At 48.6% G+C, this 18,202-nt stretch overlaps 2 protein-coding genes across 2 annotated transcripts in view; one reads left to right on the top strand and one right to left on the bottom strand.

Annotated features, from left to right (window-relative positions):
• LOC105455134 overlaps nt 1–18,202 on the top strand; it is a 173,940-nt gene that overhangs the window by 138,993 nt on the left and 16,745 nt on the right. The window lies entirely within an intron of this gene.
• On the bottom strand, nt 3,817–12,263 carry LOC105455133 (LIM domain only protein 3-like). The gene is made up of 4 exons (XM_011698215.1): nt 12,175–12,263; nt 11,609–11,872; nt 4,300–4,540; nt 3,817–3,972 (listed from the first exon to the last, which is right to left on the bottom strand). The coding sequence occupies exons 1-4, from the start codon at nt 12,261–12,263 to the stop codon at nt 3,817–3,819; spliced, it is 750 nt and encodes a 249-aa protein (XP_011696517.1).

Genomic DNA, 18,202 nt, shown 5'->3' with positions numbered 1-18,202 from the left:
GAATAGCATGGAGTACGAATTAAAACAATTTTTCTCTCTTTCTCTCTCTCTCTCTCTCTGGGCCGTTCCCAGAAAAATTAATTAAAGTCAACTGGGTCTCTTCTAACGCGCTATCTTCGAACTGCATCGCGTAATTTATTACGACGTGAAGTTTATTAACCCGAAAGTGTGATTTTCAACTGGGAAAAAATCAATAACGTTACGTGCCCAATGTAATTACACACATACATACACACACACACACACACACATGCACGCACGCTTTTTTTCTCTTCGCGAAACTAGTAAAATCCATCAAACAAAATGACTTCGTGATGTTTGCGTTGTCATAAGCTTTGACCGAACAGTTAATTGCAATGCATTTTATTTAAACCGGGGGACAGTTTTTTTTACCGCGAACGCGTAACGGATGTAACGGCGTGACGCGACCGATTGCGGGTCCACTCGACGAGCAATTCTAAAAATGAAACAGCCCCAATCGGGCGAAACGACCTCGTAACGCAATCGCGGCGGCATAAGTTTTCAGTTATAGACTCGCTTCCGCGCCCCCGTAAACGGACTCCGCCCGGCGCGTTTTCGAGGAGGCGCGCGTATCCGCGCGAGTTTTAAGGAGTTCCACGTCCCATTATAAAGTCTTCACCGCGCATAATAACATTCGGCTCCGCGGGCTGGCGGGCATTAGGGAAATCACGTTTCCACCCTTCTCGTATTAGCTCGGCGCCACGCGAGGAGAGCCCGGCCACTGTCTCTCCCCTCTCCGCCCCTCCGCGTTTTCCCTCCACGCTGCGTGTATTCACGCGTTGAACGGGACTCCCAGATCGGATCGGGTGAGCTTCCATGCGCCGCGGAGACTTACCTCGATTTCCGACTCCTCGTGGCAAAAAGGCAGATTGTCGGATAGGGGAGAGGGACGAAGGAGAGCTGGAAACGGAGGAGAACGTGATGGCGAAGGTTGAAGAATGACGACGTCCCGGGCGCGGAACGCGCGTATATTGGGATCTGCCGGGTGTTGAAGTCGCAGATCCCCTCTCGCGACTGGAAATGAAAAACTCTCTTGGAATACACCAGGTTGTATTTATAAGAATGTTATATTTTCTCGGTAGTAATGGGAGCGCTGCCTCCCCCTCCCCCTTCGCGGGGTGGGGTATAGGCAGAGTCGTTAATATTATTAATAGAGCCCTAGGTAAAGTGATATTATATACAGATGAATAAAAAATGAAAGTGTCGTCCCCTGTGTCCTCTTCTCTCTGTCCTACATAGGGAGACAGTGTCCTCTTCGCCCCGTGCCTGCTTCCCTCTGTCGTCCTCCGATCTGTTCCCCCTCCGCCGGTGTCGCAGGACCTTTGTACTAACGCGGTGCGACAGTCGTCGGGTTTCGATCCGTTGTTCCTCGGATAATTTACAAGTGTTCGATGTAAACTAATTTCCCGTCACGCGCACTTTCTCTCAGATTTCGCGCGCTTTCCGTTAAATCGACGAGTGTCGATTTTATCGCTTCGTTCGAATTCAGAGAGCAACTTTAATTATCAACTTTTAACCTTTTAAATAATAACTGTAATAATAATTTCCGACGCAGTTTAACGTAAAAAAAATTAAGACTTGTAATACGGATTATTAAATCATATATAGTAGTATCCGTGAAATGAGAAAAAAAGTGTCGCCGTGTTACCGGCTGCGACACGGAAGAGTAGCGCATTACAGTTACTATTTTCAAGCGCAACCGGCCGCGAACGAGAGAAAGCCCGGATGTAAACGCGGGAATGAGACGGACCGGTATTTCCGGCGTCGCGGGAAATTGCTCACAGTTAATAGCGTTACGAGCTCGCAGTTAATAATGCCGCGGCGGCAAACGCGGCGGCAGAAAGTGAGAGAAAGAGAGATAGAGAGAGAAAGAGAGAGACAGCGTTTCCGCCGGTCTCCTTTCTGGTCTCTGTATATGATTACGAATGTATGGCCTTTTGGCGTTTGGTATAGATAAGCGCCGCCTGTATTTTTGGCATTAAAGCGTTAAAGCTAAGTGACTAAGCCCCTCGCTCTGGCTCCGATGCGGAACTCGCGACCCTCGGACAGCGGCGGATTATGGAATACTTAAAAGACCTTCCCCCCCCCCCTCCTTTCCCTCGCCCACCGTAAACCACTTTGAGTCTCCTCTACTTTGCTATCGTCAACGAGAATTTAAAATCGTGTGTGAATTAAGATAGTATTGTCAATGACGAACAATTAGCGGAATAATATGCCTTAACGTTTCGCGGGACCCCAAGCGATAATCCGCCGCTGCTCCTCTCGCCGTCGAGCAAGCTGAAGCTTACGAAAAAAAAAATAATTCGCCCCGTGACGCGTCGGGGGCTGTCTGAAATTGAATCTCTCCGCGGCGCTCGCCTCCGAGGGGTTCTTAACCTAATGTCTTTAATTAATCTTTGGTATCGGCTGTCACGATCGCGAGTGATCCGACTCTCACGATTGTAACACATAACAGAAACTTCGCGAGACTAGAAGGGCCACGAGGAAGAAAATCGACCTCCGGTGCTACCGGACGACCAGGGAAATTTAGTATTAATTTTTGAAATGAGTATCACGAAGATATTTAGGGATACTACCCTTCCCGATTTTCCAATTCCGAAGTATAAGATGACCGTCGTCTTGCTTCCTTTCGTGGCTGTCCGCTCTTTCGGCCGGCTGTAAAGCGGGAGATCGCGGGACTATATGGCACGTGTTACAGAACCCCTCGCGTCTCCTCCCCCCCCCTTTCGCTCGCCGCTTTCGGTCCCTCTCCTCCTTTCGAATCCGGCGCTCCTCCTGCGTCCTTACGCGTGGACGACGGCGGTTATCACGAGCGGGACAAGAGTCATCTCGGTGGGCGTGCGTATACTGTGGTAATTGTTTCGTCCTCTCTCACACTCTCGCGGAGTCGAATACGACACAGATATATATATTTACAGGGCGACTCCGCCGCGACTCGCACACACGCAACTTTCGCACTCGCGCAGAATCGCACATTCGCTCCCGTCTCTCTTTCGCTAGAGAAATATATCTTACACGAATTATCTAATTTATCCTTACGTGTGTCGGCCGTGTGTGTGTCGTGTCATGTCGTATCTTACAAGACGCGCAACGTGCATCGGCAAACAACGCAAAAGTCTGAGAGACGCCTGAAAGACGTCCGGGGAAATTTTACGACGTCATTTAAACGTTTGCGTTGCTCGGAAGGAGTGTGTATGTGTGTGTGTGTGTGTGTGTGTGTGTGTGTGTGTGTGTGTGTGTGTGTGTGTGTGTGTGTGTGTGTGTGTGTGTGTGTGTGTGTGTGTGTGTGTGTGTGTGTGTGTGTGTGTGTGTGTGTGCGTGTGTGTATGCGCTCGTGTATTAATATTCTGTACCTGCGTATGCCTGCGGTAAATACGGTGTGTCGAGCTCCAGAGCTCGCGCCATGCGCGTGTGTCCTACACTGTATATTAACATTATTTTAAATTTGTGTGTGTTCATTTTCCACGATCACAGTGATTCCAATCTCCAAGACCCGTCACACTTTGTCCACGAAGTCTCGGAGGTTTCCACTTTGGAGTTCGTCCGATTCCTCGCGCGTTTGACGTTTCTTCCCCTTTCTCCCTCCCTCCCTCCCTCCCTGTCCACATCTCTCTATTGGCTCGTCGACCCTTTTCTTTCGTCCATTCCGTCGTTTTCAGCGGTGCAACGAATACCTTTCTCCCTCTCTCCCGTTGCCCACGGAATCCACAGATTACATTTCGCAAAGGGAAACTCCCGTTGGCTTTAGTAACCGCTGAGACATCTGAGCTTCTTCAGAGGCGGCGAGGCCTCGTTTCAGCTGGTCGGCGCCTGCATGGACATCGGAGGCGGCTTCACGGGCCCGAGGGCGGGCCCGGACAGACCGTTGTTGTTCATATCACCCGGCGCCCTCGGCCCGCCGACCCCTATGGTCGTCCCGTTCATCGTCGGCGTGCCGCCTGACATTTGACCCTGAAGTCATAAAAGGTTCGCGGGACGTGAGACGTCTCTCACGACAGCGATCATCGCGAGCCTCAATTGCTACAATTTACAAAGGAAAAGTGCACGAAAAGATTATATCACTTTAATAAATAATTATATATTATAATTATTAAATATATTTAACACCCACTATGGCAATAAAAAAAGTAAAAAAAAAATATATAGAGAGATATTATAATTTAATTTGCTCTGTTATCGTACAACTTTTTATTAATTTTCATTTACGCTCGCACTGCGGATTTATTTCCAAGTTTGCTCTATCGACCGGATTCATTCGGGTAGTTTGTTGGCACTTACATTGGGCACGTGATTGTGCTGGGCCACCGACTGCCCCAGACCTTGATGAGCCTGGAGCGGGTTGTGTCCCGGGTGCATGTTCTGGCCCGGGGGCGTCGGTGTAGGAGGGAGTTGCCTTTTGATGTATGCTAATGAGGCGGGTGACTGTAACGCCATGTTAGCAAACGCTAGCCTCTCCTCGTAGTCGTACTCGCAGAGAATCTTGTTCTCGCACAAGTAAAACCGATCGCCTACGCAAAACCTGCAAGTAGAAAGAAGAAAACACGCTGTGTGGGTCGTCGGAACGGAACGTGCAGCAGCCCGCGTCCCGATTCGCCCCCGATATTTCCCGAGAGTTCCCGGAGAGTTTCATTTCTCTCTTGCTGCACCGATAATTATAATTACACCTCTTCAAATTAAAGACATTCGCGGAAAAAGGGAAATTAATCCTTGACGTCCGTCGTTGGAAATGTAAAAAGAACGCGTGCGCCAATTACTCGTCGGTCGTTCACCGTCCGTGAGATTTCGCATCTGCAGGCACCGGAGAAGAAGACTCGAAGGGAACGTGATTAACAAATGAGGGGGCTCGTGTGTGCCCCCCGGTCGACTTGGCGCGTCGGTTCGTTATTCCAAATCCGATCGATCGATCGCGCGCGGAAGAGAGGAGGGGAGGAGAGGGAAAGAAAAAACCGGCGAGGACGGAAGAGCGGCGAGGGGGAACGGAGGGGGGGAGGGAGGGCACGAAAAAGGAGTTCCGCTGGATAACGAGCATATCGTAACGCGCGCATCGAACAAATAATTATTACCGGGGCCTCTGTCCGCGCGAACGGCCTCGCATCCGCTTTGATCCCCCGGCTAGGAAATACGAGAGCGAAATACGAGAGCACACGGCGGCACACGGCGCGGCATGGCGCCGCACCGCGCCGCTCTCTCTGCGCCGCGCCGCACCGCACCGCCCGCGTCGGGGTCTGGCACGGGGTAGATACTCTCATAATCGCACGGCAAATAGAATTATCGCGTTGCCTGAGCGCGTGGCCGTGCTGCCAGCAAGCGCGCGGGTTATACCGGGTTTCGCTCGTTTCCCCCATTATACGCGTCGTCTGCTAAATGACGCCACACTCCAATCGGATACCTATCCCTCTCGCTTTTCTCTCGCCCCCTCACCCTCCCGCGCAACCATCCTCCTTTCTCTCTCTCTCTCTCTCTCTCTTTCTCTCGTTTCCTCAATATATCTACTGAGCGCTCTACTAGACTTTTAATCCGGATTTACCTAATTATTTTGCACTGATTAACTGCGCGAAAAATACATTGCTGTTTGACAAAATAAGAATAGCGTGTAAAATTTATTTTATTTATCTTAAGAAAATAATAAACGCTTATTTTTTTTAGCGCGTCAGGCTTTTTTCTGACAATGAGAAGAATATGAATTACTTTTTAATGCTATTTGTTTTATCAAACAGCAATAGCAATAAACGAAGAATTAGCCGATATTCTGTAGTCGAGATTCCTCATGAGGGATAATTATAACGTTTTGCCTATATGAAATCGCGATATATCAGAAATAAAATGACGCGCAAAATTACGATAAACGCAAATTAAGCGAATTAGTCGAAATAATGCTTGTCGTTATCGTAATCGATATTCCTACTGCGTTTCATCATACGTGCGGCGATATAATCGACGGTAGCGTGTTTGTATTTCACCATTAGTCATTTCCCATTAATCTCGGGACACGGTTCGAGCGCGGGAGCGAAAAGAAGAGACGTGGAGAGGGGAGAGCGGAGGGAGGGAAAAAGAATTAATATCCGAGCTCCCACGGGGCAGTACTCTCGACGGTTTAAACGAAAATAATCCTTGTAACGCTCTGGAATACCTTTTTCGGCCGTCTGGCTAGAGGCAGATACTGGGTCGTAATTGCGCGGGCAATGGAATTATCGCGTTGCACGAGCGCAGTCATTCCCGGCAGCCTTCCATTATGCGCGCGCGAATAATGCCGCGCAAAGCCCGAACCTTTCTCGCGAAAACGGCGCAAATGTCTGCCGCGGAACGATATCAGCGCGCACGCCGCCCCGTAATTTTCCACCTAGTCCCACCCTCCCCCGTGGCATTTTTACACCGTGCGATACGTCGCGGCCGGCCCGAAATCAGCGCGACGTCAAGGAACGTCAGAAGGACGTGTGCGGACTATTCTATTTAATTTGGGACTGATCGACTGGATAAAGTGATTAAAAATTAAAACTGACACACGTAACGTGCCGATATAACATTAATTATGATACATCCTAGGTGTGCCTTATATTCATATTTTTTACAATTAATTAATAATTAGAAAGTAAAACAGAATAGAGTAATTTTGAAATCATCGGAATTCCAAAAATATTTTCTAATATTTTTTGACGTTTATCTAGTCACGGAGAGAAAATCTAACAGAAATTATATATTATATAGTTAACAAGAAGAGATAACTTTAAATTTCCGAGTTGCAGGGGATCTTAATTCCCTTTTAAGTCTAAAAGTTATCAGATGACGCAGAAACGTATCGCAAGCATTCACGTTCTACATGGAATAAGGAAATATTTTTATTCACGATCATCGCCAGCGAAATATTAAAATCGCGGCCGGGGGCAAAGCTCTTTTTTACAAAGTTTTAATTTCCATCGTATCGGAGCCTCATCGCGTAACGCTCGCGCGAGCCAAGTCATAAACGTTTAAAACTTGATTTATCTCTCGCTCTGCGTTCATCGCAATGAGAACAAATTCGCCGCCGCCGCCGCCGCCGTGCGAACGCTTTATTACAGCACGAGCGCATCTAGCACGCCCGCACCTACGTAATTGGCGCAATTCCGTAAGTGTTTCCATTCAATTTTCTTTTTATTACGTGCTCGCCCTCCTATCGCGTCTCGTCGCACGCGTGTATCTCGTCCTCTTCCCCTCCTCCCCGCGCAACGCGGGATACATCACGTTGTTTATGGCCGTTTTGACACATTTCACGGCACCCGGGAGCCCGCGACGCGTTGCAATTTCTTCATCCTTTGAAAGACCAGGGAAAGAATCGCGTGTTGGTCGAAAGATACGTCGCATCTATTCGCCGATAAGACCGAGCCTGCGTCTACGAGCCAATTACAAGTCCGTTTCGCACAATTTCACGATGGTGAAAGAGCTCCAGCGGGAATTGAGAATCATTCTCGCTACTGATCGTGATGATTGCGGCAGCCTTAAATCGATCTCGCATCACGAATGTGATGCGACGTCGAGTTGGCGAACCGTCCGCGCCGAGGGTAGTTTACGAGGGAAGGAGGAAATGGGAGGGATGGTAAAGTCGCGCGAGAGAGGACGACTCTCGGGTCTGCATGGAAAATTTCAATCTGGACGGCGCTCAGATAACTCGGTTGAATCTTTAACGAGGGTAGCCCGGCTGCAGGACAATGGAGGGTGGGGAGAGAGCGTGGTGAGAGGCCGACACGAGGTGGCGAAGGAAAAGCGCGCGCGAAGACGACGACGATGTTCGGTCGATGCGGCGGAAAGGCGCAAAGGCGGCGAGGCGACACTGCGATTCAATAAATGATACCACCGGTGGCAATGCGTGACCCCGTTAGAGAGGCACTTTACGGGCCGTTCCGACGACGTGGCCCATAGCCCTCAAAGAGTAATACCCGTCCTCTGCGCGCCGAGTATCGGCGCATCAAAGTTTCAGCGGCCCCACCGTGCGCGTCTCTCGCCAGTTTCTCAGATAAAATCTTTATTCGACGCACCGCGGCGTGAATCGCGGAAATTGCGGGTCGCGAGCGTCGAGCCGAAAGCGCGCACACGCGAAACGCAATCCGGACGTCTTCGAAACAGATAAGATTTGATAAGACCGCGCCGCGATCTTATCAAATATGATGAAAAAGCACGTGCAATAATGCAAAACATAATCATTACGTATAATGCACCAATTAATACATTTTCAAAAATAATAAAAAATACCAAAATACTTTGTGCTACAATTTAGATCGCAAACAGCAATTATCAGCAAACGAGAAATTCTACATCGTTTGTGTGTAATTTCGCTGAGAGAGAGAGAGAGAGAGAGAGAGAGAGAGAGAGAGAGAGAGAGAGTCTATCTTGCTCCAGCCAGATATCAAATCCAAGGGGCGAAAGTTTAATCGAGTAGTCATTATGTTTGACCGGATTCGACGGAAGCAAAGAAATCAGGAGGGGCGAAGTGGATACGCGATGCTCGCGCTTGCGCTGATGCACACGTGTGTGTGTGCGTGTGTGTGTGTGTGTGAGAGAGAGAAAGAGAGAGAGCGGGGGGAGGAGAGAGAGAGCTAATTGCATCGGTAAATCATCCTCTAACCAGGAGGGTGGGAGCCTAGTCGCAGCCACTGGCAACCCTTTATTCTGTGTTATTACAGTCTAAAGTTACCCCGTGTAATTGTTGCTGTTTAATTGCAAACTCTAAGTCGTCTCGTTACAGGACGCGCTGCGCTGCGAGTAATTGCCCTCTTCAAATTTACCTACCTACCTGCCTGCTTTTTAGCGGGCGCACGATCGCGCGCGAGCACCATACATCGCCGGGGGTCGCACCGAATATTCCGCATCAGGCATATTTTATCGCTCGTTCGCTCGCTCGCGCGCGTTTTAATTGCGCTCGTACATCATCCGCGCAACACGCAACGCGATTGTTACAACAAATATAATGACCGGACCGTGTGAGCGCGGCCGTCTCAATTTACTTCTTCGCGATCCCTTCGGCTTTTTCTCCCCTATTCCCTCCTCCCCCCTCCCCCATTTCGCGACCAACGTCGGGGCCAGCTCCTATACTCGCGTCTGCAAACGTCACGCGTCCGCGCGATTCTTTCCAAAGGAACCCCCAATGGTCATCCCCCTCTGTATATACGGATTCGTTTTTGATCCTGACGTGTGCGCCACAAGCCTCCCCTTACCCCCTTACCAGGCAATTCCGTCGCGAGTCGCGCGCGCGAGCGAGGGCATTGTCGAAGATAGACAATGCCGGACGATAAAAACGTAAAATTGATGCTCTTTTGTTCACATTGTTTGAGACGCTGCGCAACGTTTGCCACACGCTTGGACGAGCCGTTGCTATTGGCTTGAAACTACATCCTCCACCTCCGGCTCCTCTATCATATCCCCTGTCCTCTCTCCCTGTTTCTGTCGCTATTCTCTACCGACAGAGCGGCTACAGTTACTCTCTCTCCCCTCCACCCTTCCCTCTCTCTCTCACTCTCTCTCTTCCTCTCTTCCCCTTCTCCTCTGTTCTCTCTCACCGTGTTTCTCTCTCTCTCTCTCTCTCTCTCTCTCTCTCTCTCTCTCTCTCTCTCTCTCCGCTCTATTCGTTCTCTCCTGGTCGTTGTTACCTTCCCCCAAAACGAGTCTCTCCGTCCGTAAGCCAGTATTGTATCGCTCCACTGGCTTTTGTGCACTCGTTTGTACGCTTCCCGCCATTGAATCGCGACAGGTCTCCGCCGCCTCGTCGTTGCCACATATTGTCTAAACGTCCTACCGTGGCCCGGAGATAATTAAAACAATCGGAGGGGAAAAGAGTAACGAGTGATAAGAACACGAGTTTGATAGATAAATCCGCGACGGTTGATCTTATTCGTTATAATTGATTCCGCTCGATGTTGCGCGGAGCGGTGAGATCTTACAATTAGAAGGAGTGAATATCAGTGTTCCGCTCGCGAAGATGACCTCGATCGAACGTTAAAACACTCGATATTCGGATATTGCATAAGTAACTGCAATGGTCTCTCTTGAAAGACAAAGTAGATGAGACAAGGGTGAGATATGAAAAGAGAGAGAGAGAAGGGCGTTTATCCTCGCCCTGAGCAAGCCCTTTATATTGCCGAGAAACTTATGAAACTTATAAATTTGTATTAGGATACAGAAGAAACTTATAAAGGCAAAATTCAAAACCTATTAAAATTTGGATCTATGCTTAATCTCCCATCAGAGTTCATCGTTCAGTTCGTAATAACTCATTGATTGCAAAAAGTCTCAAACTGCGCCTCAAGATTAAAGAGGTCAATCGATGACGAATATATTGACAAAGTTTTAAAATTGTAGGCAAGACACTCTATAACTGTATAATAAATAATAAATATAATATAATAATTTTGAAACTTTCAGTTTCTATTTTGTAAACTTTTAGATTAATTTTATAATTATTTCGTTAAGAATAACAATTATTATCAATTGAAATAAAATTACATCTTTTATTTACATCTATTTTATAAACAGTTTTTGACAAGTTATTAATTAATCTTGTTGATGGTTTGTTTGCGTTAAGATTATTCTCTCCCTCTCTCCTTCCAAAGCTGTCAACAAATGAAATAAAAATATGTCGCGTACCGTTCAAATTTACTACTTCCATATTAATTCACGTAAAACAACGAGGTGGCGACGAAAAATTAATTATTTGTTTAGAATCTTGATTTCTTTTGCTACTAACAATAAGAGTTTTCAATCTTTTAACCATAATAAACATGTATTTATAAATCAGACTTTTGAGAAGAACTCTGATAACAAAATTAATAAATGATAGTTCAATAAGGAAATAGATGGCATATCTCTCGCGCATTTTGGCAGGGGAGAACCGAGAGTCGTGGGGGGATGCGCGAGGATATGCCGCGAGATTTCACAAAAGCCGGTCCGGAGTACCGGCAGCGCGAGAGAAAGGACAGGTCATGGCGCGGAAAAGCGCAGGGTGATTTCCCAACTGACCTGTAAAGCAACCTATCCCTGTTAACCCCTCCCTTCCCATCGAGTCTGTCTCGCGGACTGCTAGTCTCTTCTATGTTGGCCGTACTTCGTCTTCACCCGTATGTCCACGCGACGCGAAAGATGCATCGCCATGAAAGTGAACGAGCGGAAAATAAAGGAGGATGGTGGGTTTGAGGGGCAAGAAAGAGGGACGAGGTAGCGAAATTCGCCGAATCGAGTCTTCCGCCGGCTGTGTCCCGTGTTTACGCCGCGCGGTAATTTTTAATAATTGACGAACCCCCCCCAACGAGTTTCGTTTCTATTTTCGAAATTCCGTCGTTTAATAAAAATCAAATCGCGCGGATTTCTAAATAATTCTGCGGATTTTGCAGTTTCCATGTGTATTTCCGAAATAGCGCTGTATCTCTTTTTACATTTTCTAAACTCAAAATAAGATTGTAAATTTACGCTTTAGACTGAGGAAGAGACATAAAGAATAGACGATGAGAGAGTTTCGCTAAAAAAAAAAAGACGTCGGGAGCTAATAATAAAGATAAATCTAGCGTCTCGGTTAAGAGAGTCGGGATCTAAATAATAAGGGTAATATACTGTCGTTCGCACTCACCGATGAGTGCACTGCTGGCAGGCGAAACAGTCGAGATGATAGACGTTCGTTCTGGCCCTCATGACCATCTCGAACGCCGGTATTTGCTTATTACACGCCGCGCAGCATCCCGTGTTCCCGAAGAGCCTGAGGTAGTCCCTCTTACAGAGGATAAGATTAGCTTTGGTGTAGAGGGTAGAGCCGACCTCGCCTAACCTACAGTCGCAGCATCCGCACTTGAGGCAGTCCTCGTGCCAGTAGAGGTCCAGGGCCTTGAGGAGGTACCTGAAGGACCGACCGTAGTTTTCGTTCTTACCGGCCGTTAAGTCTTGGAAATACCTCTTTTATCTTGATATTTTTATTAATACACAATTTACGCCGCGGCATTGACTGAATATTTTAAGCGGGACGAAAGAGGATCCCGCTTTAAAGATCGGAGATCGATATCTGTGTCCTTGCGACAAAATATTGAATAGATAACAGGATTTATTAGTAAAAAAAAAGCGAGAGCGACGAACGAGATGTTTTTCAACAACAATACAGATTGTACAGAACGCATTATTGTATATACGTGTGTCGTCGTTTACCTCTCCGTAATTGTCTTCCCGCAGCCGGCGCACTCCTGCTGCGTCGAACCATTTTTATTCGTCTCGGATTTGCTCACGTCCATAGTCATCGTGATCTCAACTACGGCGCCGTCTGGAACATCAAAAACAAATCAAATCGCTACAATTATATCCTGTTGCTAAAATAGAAACAAATTACATCCAAGTATAGCGACGCAGAAGAAATTCTTCTATCTTTTCTCTCAATCGGCATTGTGATAGAGTTTAAAATAATCGCTGAACTTCTCTAAAATCACCGAGCTCGATAAATATACGAGCGAGATAAAATTCTCAGCAAGCCGAGAGAGAGAGAGAGAGAGAGAGAGAAGAAAAAAAGAAAAGAGTTCAGAGAACTGAGAGAAAAAGTTGTGCCCGCGCGCGACGAGAGAATTATACGCGCAGCGCCGTCATTTCGGAACGCCTCGAAATTTGATTTCCCCGAGTTAATGAGAACCTTTCCCCACGCGTATTCAGACGGGTCGTATTGCATCCGCGCGTTTGTTTTTTAAGGGGAAGGGGATGAGGGGGTGCGACACACTGCGCCCGCGGACGTTTGGCGTGCCGTGCACGGTGCGGCGTATCCCGCCCGTTACGAGCGTCTCCGTACCGTCGTAAGTGGCTGACAGCACGCAATAATTAGCGCGGCTAATTGGAACCGTGCCTGCGCCCGCTCCTCGCGCGCCCAGACTCCAATAAGCACCGACGCGCCGCGTCACGAGCGGCCTCCCGGAATCTTTCACGGTGCATAAAACACATTTCTCTTTTTCGTTTCGTTCTCTCTCTCTCATCCTCTTCTGCCTTCTCTCTTTCCTCTCTTCGTCCGCCGACATCCGAAGCAAGCCCGTCTCTCAACCGTCCCGCGGAGCGGACGCGCCGGGCGAGTATTCTTCGGGCGAAAATAAATTTCTCTACAGCGCCAATTATTTCGACCGCGTTACGTTGCCACGAGTGGGAAACTGGAAGCTTCGTCTTATCTGAGATGCACTATAAACCATGCTACTTTAAACTTTAAACGTCGCGCCCCATTCGGGAATGTTAACAATGAGTAAGTGACTCCGTGCGTTTCGTTGTTTCGTGTAAAATGACGCAAAGTTCTATTTCGTATTTCAAGCTCATGTCGACGATATACACTTTAATTGCGTCTTTTAATTCTCGTAAATCACGAAGCTAGATTGTTTCCGAGACGCTTTTTCAATCACAGGAAAATCGCGAACTGCCCGCGATTTATGCCGCGCAGCCGTCACCGAGTGGCCGAGTTAAAAATGCGATCGCATCCGATTTAGGTCGTTGCGTCCGCGCGAGGATCGCGAAAATGCAGTTACGTTCTTCCGAGGTCCGCGTAACACTTGGCGGGTGAGGGGGTGACGTACGGTGGGGCAGGGGGGAGGCAGGGGGAGTAGCGGTCGGCAGCCCACTTTACTCTCTCGCCCCTTTTGCCGCCACCGCCACACCGCCGCTACCGCCACGCCGCGCCGCGCGCCGTTCGGTACGACGACGAGCGGGCGGACGCGCGGCGGGGGCTTAATTAATTAGCCGGATACTTTGAGTAACAATCCATTATTACATACAAACATCCTCGGCCTCGGGGCCGAGCTGCAGCTTTATGCTGCTAATTGGCCTTCTCAAAGCCGGGAGACCCGGGCACGAGTTATAAACGCCACTCCTTCCCTCCCTGGCTCCTCGCGACCCGCAGCCACCGCACCATACCGCACCGCTACCCCGCGCTCTCACTTCCCGGTTCCAATTTTCTCTCTCGCTACCACCCGCCACCAACCCCCTTTTCTCTCTCTTCCTACCTCTCTGTCTCCCTTCGTCTCACCTGTCCTCCTCTATCTCGTTATCTCGCCCCATTCTCTTCCTTCCTTCGCCTCTCCCCCATCCCCCATCCCGCATCACTTCACCCGCGTGCTCCGCAATACACGTAAAACGCATACAATCGCGCGGATACGCTCGCCCACTCGGGCGCCCCCTCCCTCCGCGCTCTCGCACACATGCATTGTAAGACAAAATGGGTGAGAGAGGTGGAGAGGAAATAGGTGAGAGAGGTGCGAGAGGTGGACGGAAGGAAAGAGCAAACGAGAAACGAAGGAGAGAAAGAGAGGAGGAACGGATGCGAGGGAACGGAGAGGAGGTAGCGGGGGGGGGGAGGGGGCTGGACGGATAGCGCTAATAACGCGCTCGTGACGCAAAAAAAAGGAAGAAGTATAATTGCCAGCCCTCGTGGCAGGTATTTTTCAAATAGGACCCCGTCCGTTAATTGGAGGGCAAATTAAAGAGGCGCCGCCGAGGAAAAAAACATCATCCTCCCCCTCCCCTCCTCCCCCGTCCCTGCGCGCCTCGTTTCCTCCCGCGGCGCGCCTCCCACGTCGGGTATATCCAAGAGCCGCCTCGTGATTCGTCAAACGACCCGTACGCTTCGTTTTTCTCTGGATCTAGTTTTTTTTAATGACTCTCCTCTCCCTTAGTCCGATTGACATCGCGATAGAATTTAAAAAAAGGAAAAAAAAACAGTGCGCTCACCGTGCGACGCGCCGCGAAAAGACGCGGCTAACGATGACGGTTTTTAAGCCCTTTTTCCCCCGATTCGGGGGAGGGAAAAAAAAACCTCCGGTAATGCTAATTGCGCGATCGATAGCCGATTGCTTGGAATGAACCCGAGGCCGATGAATGAAGTCCGCCCCCCGATGGATGAATTCGCGAGACTGGGAAAAACTCGTGCCGTCTATTCTCCCGCATTTTGCGTTACGCTGTAACGTAACGGCACGGCATCGTATTTGATCGCGATGGTTGCGCGAGAAATACAATTAAAAAAAAACGGATGTTACTTTACCCTTTTCATTGGCAAATAGCGAATATTGAAATTGCCGATGCTCGCGAGCAAATTAAAAGTTCGGTGTGCATAGGTACCGAAAATACCAAACAAAAAAAAATCAGGGAAATTAATCATTCGCGTCGGTGAAAAATTTCGAGCCTGTTGCTGCGAGAATTCGCACATCCGCCGTACGTTGATTAAAATTACTCGCCTGTCGCAATCATAAGTTCATCCGGCTCGTTCGTTCGAAAACGAACGAATTTACATAGAAGAACGCATCTATAAAATTCGGTCGAAATATTAATCGGTGTGAAAAGAAAAAAAAATGTAAACTGCTTTTTTTGTGCTTTTGCGCCTCTGCGGGAGATTATTCTCGGGAGAAATCTGGATGTCAGATTGAACAGCTGAGAGCGTTTCTTTAGATTTCGATATCGAAGCGAATTTAGAAATTTGTATAAAAATCCTCTAAGAAAATCAGACGTGGAGCCTCTGTAATTTTTCTTTTCGCGAACGCTAATGTCAAGGATATTGCGATTTGTCTGTCACTCCGAGTGATCGGCCCGGCTCTACGCGAGGACGTTTCGGGTATTGTATTATCTCGCGGCGCGGGTGTCGTCAGGACAATGTCGATACTTCGATCGCTTATATAAAACGAAATTGCAAAAGGATGAATTTCGCTCTCAACGCGAATTTACGGCGTCTTTTACTACTGCCGGTCTTATGGAAATTAGACCCTTTACTGCGGCGATATCTTCTCGCGGATCTCCCTAAGAATTTTCAGAGATCTTTTTAAAACGCAGCGATCTCTCGTCATAAACATGCGCCCGCGTCAGACAGGAAGTGTATCCAGGCCGCGATAAGACATAGGTAATATATACATCGCTCATTTGCTAGAACAGCGGCACAACTTGAGAAACAAAATTTTCTAGAAAATAAATAATGCTTTGAATTATGAAAAATTTTTTTATGTAATTAATTTTGTAATTCAATTTTGATGTGATAAAACTGATTAAAGAGGAATAAAAGTATATTCGTTAAAACTATATATATATATATTTTTATTTTCTTTTTGTTTCTGTTCTTCTTCTACAAGCAACTCAAATGACGATTTTTGAAATATGTCGTTGCTGTAGCAAAAAAGCGATACAACATTAATAATAAAAATCTTTCTTTTATTTGTATACCGTCGGTATTTACCGGATCATATTTAGGTACTGGAAACTAGCGGTCATCGTTTTACTTCTCGACGAGAAGGAGGTCTTGGAGAAATTCGATTCCTCGCCGATAAAATCGCTCTCACGTCGGGCGCGCCGCGCGACAATTCTCGTCTGCGCGGTTTTCTTCGTCCGAGATAGCATAATCGTAAAATGGCAAACTGATTTCGAGCGGTTTTTCCGTGTCGTCGCGAACGGTCAATCGTCGCAACCCTTCGAAGCACGAGGTGAATCACGTATGGGAACGATAATATTCCCGTCGTGGAATCAGCAACGGGGCACGACTTTTTATTTGGTCAATATAAGGAGCGTACCCTTCCGAGATTACGAAATTGCTCTAACAGCAATATGGGAGAAGAGATCCGCCCCCGCGCGTCTCCTGTCTCGCGCTTCCAAGCCCACCCTCGCCGGACCCGCCGTTTCCCGCCGTCCGTCTAGTCCCGGGGATTCCGTCGGAGCGGACACGGGGCCGCTCTAGGTGGTTTAATAAAAATGTCAAATATAAAGTAGCCGGTGGGGACGGACGTTTAGGAAATAAATAAATGTAAAAGAAAGCCCGTGGAGAGAGAGAGGGGGAGAGAGGGGAAAAAGAGGAGGAAAGGAGAAGACCGAAAGCGGCGCGCGGGATGGACAAATACGTACATGGATATATGTAGGCGGAAGAGAGCGCGACGGGGGTGGAGGGGGTTGAAGTCGTCTCGCGGGACGAGCGAAGAGTATAGTGGACTCAATATATTATTACGGTTAAAGGTCAGCGCGTGACGTACCCGGCTGACCTAAACTGTGAGTGACTGCACTCGGCGATTCAATCGGAAGTCGCTTTCTTAACTCGTCGGGAAAACTCGTATCGAAGATGCTCAATAAAATATGGCGCCTCTCGCCGTTCTAGCACAATGCGCGCGGCGGAACGGACGGATACAGAGAGAGAGAGAGAAAGAGAAGTCCGTTTATTAATACCTCCCCTCTGGATTGGAAAATCCTCTAAGAGGAGTAACCGAGGAGAGAGAGAGTGGCAAGCAAGCACGGTTGCAATTTCGGGGCTTAATAATGATCTCCGACGGCCCTCCCTCTCCCCCTCTCCCCTCTGGGCTGTGTGGATTCCGTGTCATTATACTATGAAGTGGAGAGACTGCTAATTAGTCATTAGCGTAGGAAAAAGACACCCTCAACCAGTGCCGCTGCTGCAGCTGCGGGACGGCGGCGGGAAACTCTACCCGCCGACGACGACGACGACGACGACAACTACGACGACGACGACGACGACGACGACGACGACGACGACGACGACAACGACGACGACGACGACGACGACGACGATGACGACGGTGACGACGACGTTGACGACGACGGGGTTGGCGAGAGGATGGTGCACGGGAAACTTGGGCAAACAGGGTGTAGCTGCGCTGGCCTACGTCTAATTGGACCCTAGCGACGTAAGTTCCACTAATTGAGACCGGCCTCGTAACTATCAACACCGCTACAAGGGTCCGTTCGTAAATTCTGAATGGACGAGCAGCGATAACGATACGGGGATATACCGCCTTCGCTGATTGGGCGAACACGGGCGAAACTACGTCGCCGCGGTGTTCGTTGCGCGCGTGCTATCGTACTCATAGTCGCCGTCGCCGTCGCCGTCGCGCCCCCGTCGCGTCGTCCTCGTCGTCGTCGTCGTCGTCGTCGCCGGATGAGAGATAATTACAAGTTGTAAATTTACTATATTACTACGGTTAATGAGGGCGCGCGTAATTAGAACGAGTACTTGTTCCGTGCGCTGCGCATTTCAAACTATGCAGGTAATGGTCGATTAATTAATAGTCCCCCAGCGACCGACCGGCGCTTAAACCGCCGCAGACGGGCGCGACCGATTGTGACTTCTTCGTGCCGCGGGATATATTTTGGATGCGAAATAAATTATTTCTTAACTCTTCTCTCTAGCCTTCAATTGCGTTGAAATACCCCCTCCCCTCGGGGGGGGGGGGGGGGA

This window comes from Wasmannia auropunctata, unplaced genomic scaffold (genome assembly GCF_000956235.1).
Source record: "Wasmannia auropunctata unplaced genomic scaffold, wasmannia.A_1.0 LD335921.1, whole genome shotgun sequence".
Lineage (NCBI taxonomy): Eukaryota > Metazoa > Arthropoda > Insecta > Hymenoptera > Formicidae > Wasmannia > Wasmannia auropunctata.
The sequence above is the reverse complement of the archived record's forward strand: the minus strand, read 5'-3'. Positions and strand labels throughout refer to the sequence as shown.